Source organism: Sarcophilus harrisii, chromosome 1 (assembly GCF_902635505.1).
Source record: "Sarcophilus harrisii chromosome 1, mSarHar1.11, whole genome shotgun sequence".
Classification (NCBI taxonomy): domain Eukaryota; kingdom Metazoa; phylum Chordata; class Mammalia; order Dasyuromorphia; family Dasyuridae; genus Sarcophilus; species Sarcophilus harrisii.
This window is the reverse complement of record NC_045426.1, coordinates 298,821,643-298,837,105: the sequence shown is the minus strand read 5'-3', so window position 1 is coordinate 298,837,105 and position 15,463 is coordinate 298,821,643. Positions and strand designations below refer to the sequence as shown.

General features: G+C 35.4%; 1 protein-coding gene across 4 annotated transcripts in view; it reads right to left on the bottom strand.

Moving 5' to 3' along the window:
* The window catches only part of MYH11 (myosin heavy chain 11), a 129,421-nt gene that overhangs the window by 73,359 nt on the left and 40,599 nt on the right, over positions 1–15,463 (bottom strand). For all 4 annotated transcript variants that reach the window (XM_031944220.1, XM_031944210.1, XM_003761672.3 and 1 more), the window contains exon 4: positions 5,380–5,407. In XM_031944220.1, the coding sequence (XP_031800080.1) occupies positions 5,380–5,407 (28 nt within the window). The remainder of the gene's footprint in view (positions 1–5,379; positions 5,408–15,463) is intronic.

Below are 15,463 nucleotides of genomic sequence, written 5' to 3'. Positions count from 1 at the left end.
TAGAATGTAAGCTCCTTAAGGCCTGTCTATATATATATATACATATATATATATATATATGTATATATATATATATATACCTTTCTTTGTATTTTCTCTGCTTAGCACAATGCCTGGAACATAATAACCACTTAACAAATGTTTACTGACTGACTACTAAAGCCAATTTTAGGTACTAGAGAATTCAGCCCTATTTCTGAAGAAATGTATTCTAGGATTACAATCTCAACTAGATCCCAAGCCATTCCATTTCATTGTATTTGCTTCCATTGTTCATGCTGGCTACAAATAATCAGACAAGTGGGGACAGCAGGATAAGAGAAATGTATTTAACTCTTAACAATCTTGGAATCCACAGATAATTTAAAATCCTAAATTGATTTCATCCTCTCACCCAATACATCTGTGGCCTTGGCTCACTGAGTACAAACCGTTTAAAATTAGGATGTTAAAATCAAGGAATATTAGAGCTGGAAGGATCTCAGAAGGAGAGATCACACATTTTCTAAGTTAGAAGGTTCCTTGGAGGCCAGCAAGTCCAACCCAAACCTAACAAGAACTTATTCCAAAGTATCTTTCCAAAGTGGCCCTTCAGCTTTCCCTTGAAAATCTCCAGTAAAAGGATATCCATTATCTCTTGAGGCAGCCCCTCCGATGGTGGGATATAAGATAAACTGAATGAAGACCTCTCATAAGGATGTGAATTAAACCTATGCCCTAATTATGATTTGAGACTTTGCAATAACAAGTTGAGCTATAGCTAAAATGCTTCAGGTATTCAATTGTCTTAGATAAACAAACATTTTGGTCCTGTCTCTCTCTCCCCACCTCTTTTTCATTGTATTTAAGTACCTAATAGGTGAAGTGTGTTCTGGGGTTCATATTTAGATTCTGGGTAAATTAGAACTCTTCAGCCAATGTGAGAAAAGGTCAGAGGGTGGGGTGAGGGCTTCTGGTTAGGTTCTATATAATCTTGTGTTTGCAGTTTGCACTCCATTATTGATTCCTTATTTGTTAGGAGTTGCCCTTTCTTTAGAGATCCTAATAAATCTCTTTTTGCTTTTCTTACTCTGAGAATCTCTGATTTTAATTTGGATTTACTATTCTACACAGTGGATTGTTCCAAAATTGGAGTCAGGAAGACCTGAGCACAACTCTGGCCTCAGAAATTTACTAGCTGTGTGGGCAAGTCCCTTAATCTTGTTTGCCTCAGTTTTCTCATCTGTAAAATGGAAATAATAATAAAACCTAAATAATGAGGGTTATTGTGAGGATCAAATGAGATAAGTATAAAGTACTTGACATATTGTAAGTGTTAAATTTTTTTATTACCTATTATTATTATTATCCTTAATGATAATTATAATTATCAGGAAGTTTTTCCTCATCTCTATCCTAAATCTGCCTTTAAGCAACTTCTATTACTTACAGTTTTACCTTTGGGGATCAAGGAGAAGAAATCTAATTCTCCCTCATTCATCCCTATTAGATTCATTCCAATGTCAAGATCTTTTTGGATCCTGACCCTGTTGTATAATGTGTTAGCTATCTCTCCTGGCTCTTTATTCATTGTAAATTTGAAAAGCATCCCTGGATTCATTCAGCTCACTGATAAAAAAAAATTTTTTTTTAAAGCAGCACACAGACAAGCAGAGATCCCTAGAAATCTCAGTTAGAGACTTCCATTCAAAGTCACAATCAAGCTGATGATTGATGACCATTCTTTGGATTCAGTGATTTAAACAAATCTACTTCCAGTCAGAGATTATTATTATTATTATCCATCACCTCGTCCCATTTTGTCTAAAGGGGAGAATAATGATAACAAGAACAGTTAGCATTTTTATAGACTTTTAAAATTTATGAAGCACTTCACAAATATCACATTTGATTTTCACAAGAACTCTAAAAGGTAAGGGCTGCTCTTAGCCCCTTTTTAGTGGAGATAGGGAAACTGAGAAAGACAGAGGTTAAGTGATTTGCCCAGGCTTACACAGTAAATATTTGAGGCCAGACTGAGAAATAAATTTGCCTAAGAGATTTTGTTAAATATCTTGCTGAAATCTAGACCTGTAGCATTTTACTCTGTTTAACTCAGTTTCCTCATTTATAAAATGAGCTGGAGAAGGAAATGGTGAACCACTCAATATCTATGCCAAGAAAATCCCAAATGGAGTCATAGAGAATCAGATATGACTGAAAAACAATTGAACAGAATTGAAGTTTGTATCAGATTATATATGTCTAGTATTCACTTGTCTTATCAATATAATATATTTACCCAAAAAAAGAAAAAAAAAAGGACATGGCGTGACCTGTTCTTAATAAAGTTATGCTATCTCTTAAAGATGATTTTCTTTTTTTTTTTCCTAGATTTTCGGACACCATCACTTTTATAGCTCATTCTAGAATTCTTCCAAGGGCTGAAGTCAAAATTCAGAGATCTATAGTTTCCAGATACTTTTTTAAATTAGGATTTTAATTTTTAATTTCATTCCAATTTATTCAGCATGTTTCTGGTTCTCCAGGCTTTCAAAGGTCATTAACAGTTGCTCAGTACCTACATTTTCTAGTTCAAGGGAACGTGTTCCCCTGAGTCTAGTGAGTTTGTGTAGCCCAAGTTTCTCAATTTACAGGGCCTTGAGACTTCAAGAAATAAAGTGAATTGCTCAAGATCACAAAGTAGATTAGTGGCAAAGCCAGGACTAAAACCCAGATTTTCTTACTCTAATTTTAATCATTTTTAAAATGTAGTGTCTTCAAAGATTAAATGACTTGTGATTACATCACAATTTATGAGTACTGGATTAGGCCCAATGAGTAAATGAGAGGTAAGGTACCCTAGTATGGCAGATAGAATGTACTTAGAGGAAAGAAGACATAGATTTGAATCTTGCCTTTATTGCTTACTAGCTATGTGATTCTCAGCAAATCACTTAACATCTCTGAATCCCAATTTCCTCATCTCATGGGGATAATAATATTTATCTTACAAAGTATATGACAAGATCAAATGAAATAATATCTAATGTATGTAATGTACCATCTATCAGTGAACTATTATTATCTTCAGAGTTAAAACACAAAAACAGTGCATTCTAAAGTGAATTATAATTTTAAAAGATCTATTTTGGATCTGTACCCTCAAATGATGTTGATAATGAAATATTAACTATATTTTGAACTTATGTAATAGTTTTCATTATGACTTCATTTTATTCTTATTATATTCCCCTGAGATAAGAAAGGAAGGCAGAATATTTTACTAGAGAAATAGTCTCTCAGGAATTGCCAGAGTTCTCAAGTGAATAGAACTAGAACCCAAATTACTACATTATTTATTTCCATCAATGGTTTAGTTGTGTGAAATTCAATTTCACAAGCATTCATTAAGGGGCTACTACATGCCAGGCATTGTGTGAGGTGCCAGGGATACAAAGACAAAAGTCAAAATAAGTCTTGCCTTCAAAGAGCTCACATTTTACTGAAGGTGAAGGCAGCCCAGGATGGGAACAATGCATATATAAAGAAATGCACATACACTATATAAATACACACACATACTGATAAATCCATGTGCTATATATTCAAATTACAATATCTTATATTCAAATTATTTTTATATATGTGTATATTCAAAATAATTTCAGAGTAGGAGTAGGGATAGTAGAACACTAACCCACCTTACAAAAAGCTCATGAGCAACTATTAGGACATTTTTGTTTGTTTTGTCTTTTTTAAAGGAAGGGGGAAAAAACTGACCCAAATGGAAAAACAAACTAACTGGGGTCCTAGTCCAGAGGGGAACAAGCCATCCATTAATCATCCTACATGAAAGACAAAGAACTTATTCAGGGAAAGGAAAAAAAGAAGTAATCTATAGTCCATCAGAAACAGTGCATTTTTTATGGGGCTCTGCTTTGGCCTTAGGAGAGATACAAGATACAGCTGTTTGGGGTGAGTCACCTCCCAGAGAGGAGACAGCTATCCTATCCATAGCCTCTGGGAGCAGAAATCTGTATCACACCTGTCTCTGTACTCAATCCTGGAAATTCAATGGCAGCTAAGAATTGGGACCCGAAAACTATCTTTAGATGGTTCTAGTCTTCTATATAATCAGTGTAGGGTCTTCTAAAATCATTAGCCTTTTAACTGTCACCCAAGCATGCCTCTGATTACCATCAATGGTTTAATGTCCTGGAGCTAGGAACCAAGATCTCAAACTCTCTTCCTGGTTATACTAAAAAACTCTAGTATCTAGTGGAGAAATATAACTTTAGTCCTATTTTAAGCTCAACAACAGAAGTAATAGAATTGATTCTCTTCCTATCCTCAATATTCAACAGAGCTCAGTCTTCAGGTTCTCCACTTAATAAGCCAAGAATATTCCTCTGATATCACACCTCTCAGGAGTTTCCAGCGATTTTATCCCAGCTATTACTATTCCCTCCTCCTCAGAAACTGGCAAAAAAAAAAAAATATAGGGTTGTTCTCACTTTCCACTCATCCATGTCACCTCTTTTCCAAATCTATGGGGAGTAACCCAAGAATGTAATCCTGGAGCACAGTCATTAAAAAAATTAAATTTCCTTCAGTGTAGGGTGAATCAAACATTAGAAAAATAGGGAGCCAGAAACAGGGAAAAAGACTTGGGAGAAGCCAGATCATAGATTTTGAAAAAAATTGAGACAAAGGTAGAGACAGAGATGGAGCTAATGAAACAGCAAAGGTCTTAGACCTAAGCAAATGAAAGGTAAGGAAAAAACTTAAGGAGACTTGTATGAACTGATGCAGAGTGAAGTGAGCAGAAATCAGAACAGTTTAGAAAATAATAACAATGCTATAGAGAGAAACAACTTTAAAGGATTTTAGGAACTTTGAGCAAGGCAATGATCAACCATGATTCCAAAAGACTGATAATGAATCCTCACAGAGAAGTGTTGGACTCAAGGTACTAAAAAAGACACAGAGTTTTTGGATATGTCCAATGGGGAAAATGTGTTTTTCTTCACTATGCATATTTGTTATAATCTTTTCTTTTTTTTAATGAAGGAAAGAAAGGCAGAAAATAGATTTTTGTTAATTGATAAAAATTAATTTTAGGAAAAAAGAGAACAAAGACAAAAGCCTTGAAAGTTATGAGGTTGTTATATACCTAACATAAAAAAGCGACCTGTTTCTAAGATTCTGAGTTTCATATAAAATCCTATTTCTCTGTTGTACTTTGTATGTGGAAATGCTCATTTATTCAATGTTGGCTTCAGGATGAAAAAAATAAGATAGAAATCAAAGGGAGGGAGGGAAAGTGAGAGAGAAAGAATACAAGTAGACGTCTACATATGTATATTAAAACAGATAGAAAACAGCAGCTTCACTTACGTGCACAGGATAGACTGATCTTCCCGGTCTGTGAACAGAAAAGGAAAAAGCCATGGATTAGAATAGAATCAAATCAAGAATTGAAAGTTCTTAATTTCACTTTAAAGACTTTTCATTTAGCAGCTCCTACTTGGCTCTCCAGGTTTGTGGAGAGCAAAGGGAAGGATTAACAAAGTATCCCTAGCTTAGAGCCACAGGACTAGTCAAAGAACAAACTCAAAGGGAAACACAAGACCCATAGTTTCCTGAATACAGTGTCAGAGGGCTATGAGAATGCTGGGCAAACTGTATACAGTCATTTCCCAAATGTCTCCAAATTGGTGATTCTTTTAAGCTATAACTAGCATTCCCTCTTAGCTAGGACCCTAGGCAGCAAACTTCTTTAAAAATACCTTTTACTCTATGGAAAGAACCTCTAGAATGATCTAGCACTCCTATAAGACAATAATTTAGAGCCATTACAATTCCAGTAGACTTGTGATGGAAAGAATCATCTCCATCCAGAGAGAGAACTATGGAGACTGAATGTAGATCAAAGCATAATATTTTCACCTCTCTTGTTGTTGTTGTTTATTTTCTTTTATTTTCTTTTTCATGTTTTTTTTTTTTCCCTTTTGATGTGAATTTTCTTGGGCAGCATGAGGAATATGGAAATGTTTAGAAGAATTGCACTTTAACTTATATCAGATTCCTTGCTGTCTTGGGGAGGGGAAAGACAGTGAAAAAAAATTGAAACACAATTTTTGCAAAGGTAAATGTTGAAAACTATCTTTGTGTGTATTTGGGAAAATAAAATACTATTAAAATAAAAGCTTATAAAATTGAATATAACAGACTTATGATAGAGCCCATTTGCATCCAGAGAGAGGACTATACGGACTGAGTGTGGATTACAACATAGTATTTTCATCTTTGGTGTTGTTGTTTTCTTACTTGTTTTTTTCTTTCTCACCTTTTTCCTTTTTTGATCTGATTTTTCTTGTGCAACATGATAAATGTGGAAATATGTTTAGAAGAATTGTACATGTTTAACCTGTATTGGATTACTTGCTGTCTAGGGAAGAGAAGAAGAGGGGAGAGAAGGAGAAAAATTTGGAACACAGTTTTGCAAAGGTGAATGTTGAAAACCAACTTTACATGTATTGGAAAATAAAATACTATTTTTAAAAATTATAGCTAACAAAAAAAAAAAGTATAGCTAACCTTAGTGAGAAGAAAAGCTAGAGAGGTGGCAAGGAGAGGAATAAATTTTGTATACAGTGGGATTTTACAAAGTATGTTGAAAATGAATTTGCCTACCTACCTGAGGCTTACAATCTAGAGAGGCAGATCAAAAAAAAAAAAAACCCCGCTGCTATAACTATAAATCGTTTTATTTCCATCTACTCACAAGCAGTCATCCCAATCTGACAGAATACCCACATGATCAGAGGCAAAAAACAAACCAAATCCTTCTCACTAACTCATTCACCCAAGTGAACAAAGGAGCTAATTCATGGCAGAATCATATAGTGCTAATCTTCCAAAGGAAAGGGAAAAAAGAAAAGAAAATAGCAAAGGGATTTTAAAACTTCTGTTCTTTCTCTCCTTTGTCATCCATTTTAATTTATAAAATTCCTCCAGGGAACTGAATGAGCTTTGAGTATTTGTGAGGACTATAGAAAGAGTCTCAGAAAAGCTCAAGCCTGGGCCATCTGAACTTCAAGCTTTAGGACTGATAAAACAGTCCATTAGCTGGTAGTTAGAGGTTTAAAAGTCAGAGAGAGAGAGGAAGAGAGAGACAGAGAGAGAAAGAGAGAGAGAGAGAAAGAGAGAGAGAGAGAGAGAGAGACCTATCAAGCTTATTTTGACTTAAAAGTCAGTCTTACAATGCAGCTTGAAATGATCAATCAATTCTTGATAATGTTCTCCTACGTATCTTAAATGAAGTGAATCAAAGATTGTAAAACCTGTTCCTGTCACAGAACTCTGGTCCTATCCCCTACCAAGTAATAACCCCTCGAGATTTGAAATAATCACTTAAGAATTGTTCCCACAGGACTGGAGAAAACCCATTCTGTTGTGCATTAGTGGGCTTGTGGTAGGAAAGCATTCAGGCTCTGAAAATGGTTATGATTTGCCTATAAATCTCTGCCTTTACTACAACAAATGGGACTCCTGCTATGGAGAGCTTCCAGTTTGCAAACTGTATTCCTCACTCTGAAAGGGATTAATTACAATGCTACTTGATCTCAAAACTCTGCTTTGGTTTGGTCTGGGAAAAGACCTGCTTTATAAGGCTCCAGCTATACACAGTTAGAGACCAATACAGTAAAATTCTATTAACAGAGATGGGGGAAAAATGAGGTTCAGCATTAAAAACAGAATCCCTTATCTATCTTTATCAAGTGTAGAAGCTTTTGGAATTTTGGGGGATTAATTTAGGAAATTTTCATGGGAAAACTCCTTCCACCAGTACAGACTGGCAAGTGATCTGTAACTTGTAGCTTTGAAGAGTTGCCCACATTATTAAGCCATTGACTTGCCCAAGGTTCCAGCTACTCTGCATCAGAGGCATGAGGAACTCAGGTCTTGCACAACACCAAAGATAGCCTTCTATCATCTTTAATTTATTGCCTCAAAAAAAGTGTTGTCTTTCTCCATCAGTTAAACTATTACTTCCCACCAATAGTATGATAATCCTCTCTGCATCCAGAGAGAGGACTATGGGGACTGAAAGTGGATCACAACATACTATTTTCATCTTTGTTGTTGTTTGCTTGCTTTTGTTTTTCTTTCTCATTTCTTTTCCTTTTTGATCTTGATTTTTCTTGTGAAACGTGATAAATGTGGAAATATGTTTAGAAGAATTGCACATGTTTAACCTGTATTGGATTACTTGCTGTCTAGGAGAGGGGAAAGGGAAGAAGGGAGAGAGAAAAATGTGGAACACAAAGTTTTGCAGGGTTGAATGTTGAAAACTATCTTTGCATGTATTTTGAAAATAAAAGGCTATTATTCAAAATTTTTAAAGAAAATAGAAGGATGTCAAATGATACCAAATAAATTCAGAATTGAGGTTGGAAAAGTCACATCACTCAGATAAACAAAGACCTGGAACTATTTTGAGAAAGCAGTTGTAATTGTGAGACAAATAAATCTTTTTAATCCATTTTTATCGATGATAAAGTGGAATAATTTTCCCACTCATCAAAAAAGTTTATGCCCAAAGTGAGAGAAATATGTGTGTCAAATTTTAGCCAGAGGGCATTGCACAGGACCTCAGAGATAATAATTGGAGGGAGGCTGACATGAGAATGCTAGCTAAAGGGCCGCTTAGCAGTGGAGACTGCTAGGAGACCTATGGCCTGGGAAATTCCCATCTGAAAAGCTCTGGTTCAAAGCGTGGGAAGCTATCTGAGATCAGTTTAATAGGAGAAATTGATGCTCTATATAGTTATCAAACCATGAATTTTCTGGAACTACGGAATAAAAGCAGACTCCAGTATCTTGGTGTTTCTTATTCCATTCATTCCTTGAGCCCTGATTTGACTCTGGATCCTGAAAAGAAAGCCTGGATTTAAATTTTACCTCTGCCATTACCTACTCTATGTAACACTGGGTCAGTTCTGCCAGATCTCCTTATCCCAAAGTCTCAGTTTTCTTGACTATGACATGGAGAGAGGAAATAATTGTTTTTGTTTTCTCCCTTAAAAGGCAGTCATGGATGAGAGAGTCATATTGGCTAGAAGGGATCTTTCACCAAAGCTGCCAACTAACTTTCTACTGTCTAGCTTCCAAATACTTGAGCCCTTGTGCTCTCTTGAAGACACCTCACGTCAGCCCTCTGTGCCTCCCAGGCTCACAAAATTCATCTTCGTTTCTCTCCTTCCTCCCCCTCCACAGAGCTCTAAACAGCCGAGTAAGTAAAAAGGAGTCCTTAATCTTTCCCTAAGATTTGGATTTTTCACTCTCTTAGAAGTGGTTAGCATCTCAAAAATCCTGGTGAAAAGAGGCAGATGGTCTCTACATCCAGGGTGAGTTTTCCCAGGAGATAAAGCAACTTGGCAAATCCCTTCTCAGCTCCCTCTCCAGCCTGCCCTTGGAACCACGAAGGGCCCCAGCTCCCAACAGACTTGGCTATTTCTGCCTGATCACAAACATAATCTGATGGTTTATCACTATGAAAGAGCAAGTTGGCAACCTGACCATAAAAGGAGAAAACACAGCTTCAAGCTCCACTCACTTACTTCCTGCTTCTTTAGGCTCATTCCTGGCTAGACTGTCCAAAGGGTATAATTCCCATGCCAGGAGACTCTGGGACTCAGGGAAAAAGAGGCCTTTTAACCAAGGAGTCCTATCCTTGCAGAGCTCTCATACACTTTAACTGTATCTAGAAACCTAATTCGTTCTATTTCCTCTCTTGTCCCCAATCCTAGTCCCTCATCAGAGGATCCTCTGGTCAAAACTTGCCATCAGAGACTCATGATTGATTGGCATGTCATCTCTATTGTCCATTTTGGGAAATAAATTGATAGGTAGAAAGAAGGAAGATAATTTGAAACTCAAATTTTTAAAAAATGAATGTTTAAAAAAAACTTTTTAAGAAAAAGAAATGAAAAAAAGTTTATAAAGAGATAGTCTAATGTTGAAACTATGAATATATCCTCAATGTTAGTTTGTGGTTCTCATTTTAACATGGAATGGACGTGAGAACTAATGGGTAAGACTGGTGGTGTAAGGGTAAATGCTTAGCAACTGACTCCAAAAAACAACCAACCAAACACAAAACTATACTCCCAACACACTTTTAAATTTAATCTACATTATTAACATTTTCTTTATAATTTTTTAAAAGTCTAGGCAACCAAGAAAACAATAAATCAAGATCTGGCTTATAGAGTTTGTGGATTTCTGACATCTAAAGTATAAATGCTCACACAGAAAATTTACAAAATTGGTTCCAGCACACTCCTCAATAACATTCTTCCACAGCATAGTCCCAAAATTTCCTCATTGATCTTATTCCAAAGGTCTTATTATTATAAATAATAATCAATCATTTACATATAAAGTTGTTACTAAACCAATTATGAGTGGAGTATGTACTTCAATCACTCAGTAAGCATTAATAAGCTCATACAACATGCCAGGAACTGTGCTAGGAGCAAATCTTGCCCACTGCCTGGTTTGGTATTTTCTGTGATTTACATTTTTAAATAAAGTTGTATTGGCCCTTGGGCTATTGTCTAAAAGATCCATGATCTAAAAGAAACAGTTTATTTGTTTGTGAAGACTTGACTAGAAAAAATATAGGTTACAAGATAGACAACTGAGAAAGGGCAAGTCTCTAATGCTCATTCAAACAAGGAAGCTAGTTTTTTTTCATATTTCAATTTCAATTTCAATTTAAGAAGATAGTCCAACATCTTATCAGTCAGTCACAGGATGATAGAATCTTGTTAGATGGAAGGGATCTTGAACATCATTTCCTCCAATTCCCATGTAAAATAAGGATTCCCTCCAAAATATGCCAAGCAAGCCTCTACTTGAAGACTTTCTGAGGCAATTCATCCTATTTTAACAATTTTAATTGTTAGGCAACTTTTGGGGGGGGGGGAAATTTTTCTTTTTTATTATTATAGCTTTTTATTTACAAAACATATGTATGGGTAATTTTTAAACATTGACCCTTGTAAAACCTTCTGTTCCAAATTTTCCCCTCCTTCTCCTCATCCCCTCTCCTAGATGGCAGGTAGTCCAATACATGTTAAATATGTTAAAATTATACGTTAAATCCTCTACTGGTCATCCTGCCATCTAGGGGAGGGGGTGGGGAGAAGGAGGGGAAAAACTGGAACTAAAGGTTTGGCAATTGTCAATGCTGTAAAATTATCCATGCATAAAACTTATAAATAAAAAGCTATTTAAAAATTATATGTTAAATCCAATATATGTATACATATTTATACAGTTATCTTACTGCACAAGAAAAATCAGATCTAGAAAGAAAGAAAAAAAAACCTGAGAAGGAAAACAAAAAATGCAAGCAAACAATAACAGAAAGAGTGAAAATGCTATGTTGTGGTCCACACTCATTTCCCATAGTTCTCTCTCTGGGGTTCATTACTGAACAATTGGAACTGGTTGAATCATCTCATTGTTGAAGAGAACCATGTTCATCAGAATTAATCATTGTATAGTCTTCTTGTGGCCGTGTATAATGATATCCTGGTTTTACTCATTTCATTTAGCTTCAGTTCAGGTAAGTCTCTCCAGGCCTCTCTGAAATCATCCTGCTGGTCATTTTTTACAGAACAATAATATTCCATAACATTCATATACCATAATTTGTTCAGCCATTCTCCAGTTGATGAGCATTCATTCAATTTCCAGTCTCTAGCCACTACAAAAAGGACTGCTACAAACATTTTTGCACATGTGGCTCCCTTTCCCTCCTTTAAGATCTCTTTGGGATATAATCCCAGTAGAAATACTGCTGGGTCAAAGGGTATGCATAGTTTGATAGCTTTTTGGGCATAGCTCCAACCAGAATGATTGGATCCATTCACAGTCCACCAACAATGTATCAGTGTCCCAGTTTTCCCATATCTCCTCCAACATTCTTCATTATCTTTTCCTGTCATCTTAGCCAATCTGACAGGTGTGTAGTGATATCTCAGAATTGTCTTTATTTGCATTTCTTTGATCAATAGTGATTTGGAGCACCTTTTCATATGACTAGAAATAATTTCAATTTCTTCATCTGAAAATTATCTGTTCATATCTTTTGCCAATTTATCAATTAGAGTATGGCTTGAGTTCTTATAAATTTGAGTCAATTCTCTATTTATTTCGGAAATGAGGCCTTATCAGAATCTTTGAATGTAAAAATGTTTTCCCAGTTTATTGCTTCCCTTCTAATCTTGTCTGCATTTGTTTTATTTGTACAAAAACTTTTTAATTTAATATAATCAAAATTATCTATTTTGTGATCGATAATGACCTCTAGTTCTTCTTTGGTCACAAATTCCTTCCTCCTTCACAGGTCTGAGAGGTAAACTATCCTATATTCTTCTAATTTATTTATAATATCATTCTTTATGTCTAGATCATGTACCCATTTTGACCTTATCTTGGTATATGTGTTAAGTGTGGGTCAATGTATTAGGCAACATTTTCTTAGAATAACTCAAAACCTCACTCCCTGTAACTTCCACTGAATCATAATAAAACCCTTTGGAGCCAAGGGGATCAATCTAATTCTTCTAACATTTGAGAATAATGATCATGTGCTTCCTAAATCTTCTCATCTCCAGAATAAACACTCCCAGTTCATCAGAGGGTGCTCCAAAATACTTTGAGCTCTTTCCAGAAATTAGATCCACCCTCAAAGTGTGAAGAATTTCCTACTTCTGAAGGTCTTCAAGCAAAGACTAGATGACCAATTTTTGAGGATATAGAGAAAGAATTTCCAGAGGAGTTGAAATAAATGATCAAGTTTTCTTCCCACCCTGAGATTCTGTGATATGTCAACATTGAGAATACTTTTTGCAAAATATGTCACAATATCTGGAAACAATTCCCAAAGAGATGTTGAATCACAGAATGTTAGCATCGAAAGGGACTTTAGAGATCATCTCAACTATTCTTCTTTAATCAGATGAGGAAAGAACCCTAGAGAAATTAGAAAACTGAGGCTTAGTGGAAGGGAGGATAGTGAATGGAAAGAGTCCTGGACTTAGGGTCAGGAGACATGGATTTATATCTCAGCTCCAATATTGACTAGGGCTGTGACCATGGAAAACTATTCATTTAAGCATCCTGAACCTCAGTTTTCTCATCTATAAAATGGGGAGCATAAAACCTGCCCTATTTACCTCACAACAATAATATATAAGGAAATTACTTTGTAAACCTTATAGTGTTAGATAAAAGTGAATAATTGGTATTTATGCCAATTATTGTGAATAAATGGATTCAAACTCTGACTCATTCAATTTCTAATTTGGAAGGGGATAGAACCATACACATAGAACTAGAAAAAACTCTAGAAAGCCTCTAGTCCCATACCCTCATTAGACAAATTGAAAAGTGAAGCCCCAGAGAGACTTCACTTGTTTACTTAGAGCCATTATATGAAAGCTTCTTCCTCCAAAGCCTCCATTCTACTTGCATAGAATCTTGGATTAATCACTTTACCTTGCTAGGCATCCCGTTTTCCAAGTTCATGGATCCCCTGAAATTGATTCAAAGGCCACTTTGGGGTATAAGAGACCTAGATTAAGAATCCCTAGATTAAATAACTTCCAAGGACTCAATTCTCAAATTATAGGCTTAGAGATAGTTTAAAAATTGTCTATACCAACCTCCACTTGAAGCAGCATTCCTTTTCTACAATATCTCAGACAAATCATTCAGCATCTGCTTGAAGACCTCCAGTGATTAGGAACTCATCACAGGTTAACTCATTCTATTATCGGACAGCTTGAATTGTTAAAAAGGTTTTCCTTATAGTGACATATAGCTTCCACCCTTTGCCTCCTGATTCTGCCTTCTGGGACTAAACAGAACATGCCTGACCTTTCTTTCACATTACCAGTCAGTCAACACCCCCATGCTAACAGCCTGTAGGAAAGGAAATATGTTTGTATACTGTCTTGTAAATGTTCTTCAACATTCTCCAACAGTGTATAGTCTGTCTTCACAAATAGCCTGTGGGCAGATGTTTTTAATCTTTTATCTCTCTCCTATTCCAAACTCCTTCAATATTCTGTACACAAAAGGTTCAATAGTAATAGTAATATTAACAGCAAATAGTATTAACATTTAACAACTAAATAATAATAGCATTAATGGCTCACATTCTGTAGCATTTTAAGATTTACAAATTGATTTCCTATAACAATAACCCTATGAGGTTGACAGTACAAGCCTTATGAACATTCTACATTTATGAACAAGAAATTGAGAGAGATGAAGTGATTTGCACATGGCCAAATAGTAAAGCAGTTAGGTGGCACCATAGTGCAAAGAGTGTGGTCCAGATTCAGAAAAATTCATCTTCCTGAGTTCAAATTTGCTTTGGACACTTACTAGTTGTGTGACTTTGGATAAGTCTCTCAACCCTGTTTGCCTCAGTTTCCTCATTTGTAAAATGAACTAGAGAAGGAAATGGCAAACCAGGCCAGTATCTTTGTCAGGAAAACCTCAAATGGGGTCATGGCTGAAAATATGACTAAACATATAGTTAAACTTCAGAGGTACTGAAAACAAACTCCAAATTCAAGCTATTGTTATAGGACTGTTATAACTGGAGGAAATAAAACATATAGATAAAGAACACATGTCAAGAAGAACCAAGTCTAAATCTGACTTCAAACATTGACTAGCTGTATGATATTGGGCAAATCATTTAATTTCTGCCTCAGTTTCCTCAGGGGTAAAATAGAGATAATAAATACCATCTGCCTCCCAGGGTTGTTGTGAAGATCAGATGAAATAATTATAAAATGTTTAGCACTATTTACACTTAGCTAGGGACTGCCACCTAGAAAGTGCTATATAAATGTTAGCTATTATTATGATGATTTCCAAAGCAACATATAAACAAATGCAAATTATAAAAAACAACATTTTTTTTAATCTGGAGAGAAGATATTTAGGGACTAAAATACAGTCAGTTAAATGTAAATGTATTAAGTCCTTCTTGTTGTCCTAAGTATTATATTCATTTTCTATTTGTTGGCAAAATATTTAAGGTTAGTATTTTTAATTTATTCAAGTTCATTAATTTCCAACAAGCTGACATGGGTTTTTTAAATTGGTGTTCTCATTTGTAAAATGTCTCTGACTATTGGTCAACTTTTATTTTGGGCCAAGATTTTGGACAAATAAATCCAAAAGACATTTGGGGGGAAGAAGTTTAAACCTAGACCAGTGCAAATTAATGCAGGCCAACTTGGTTACAGATCTGCTGAAAACATGTAGAGTCTCCCTTACTAATTAATATTCACTAAGTCTTTTAATACACTCTCACCTAATTTAAAGATTCAGGACAACTTGGCAATCAATCCCAGTAATGAGCATTCTCCTTGGCTATTGA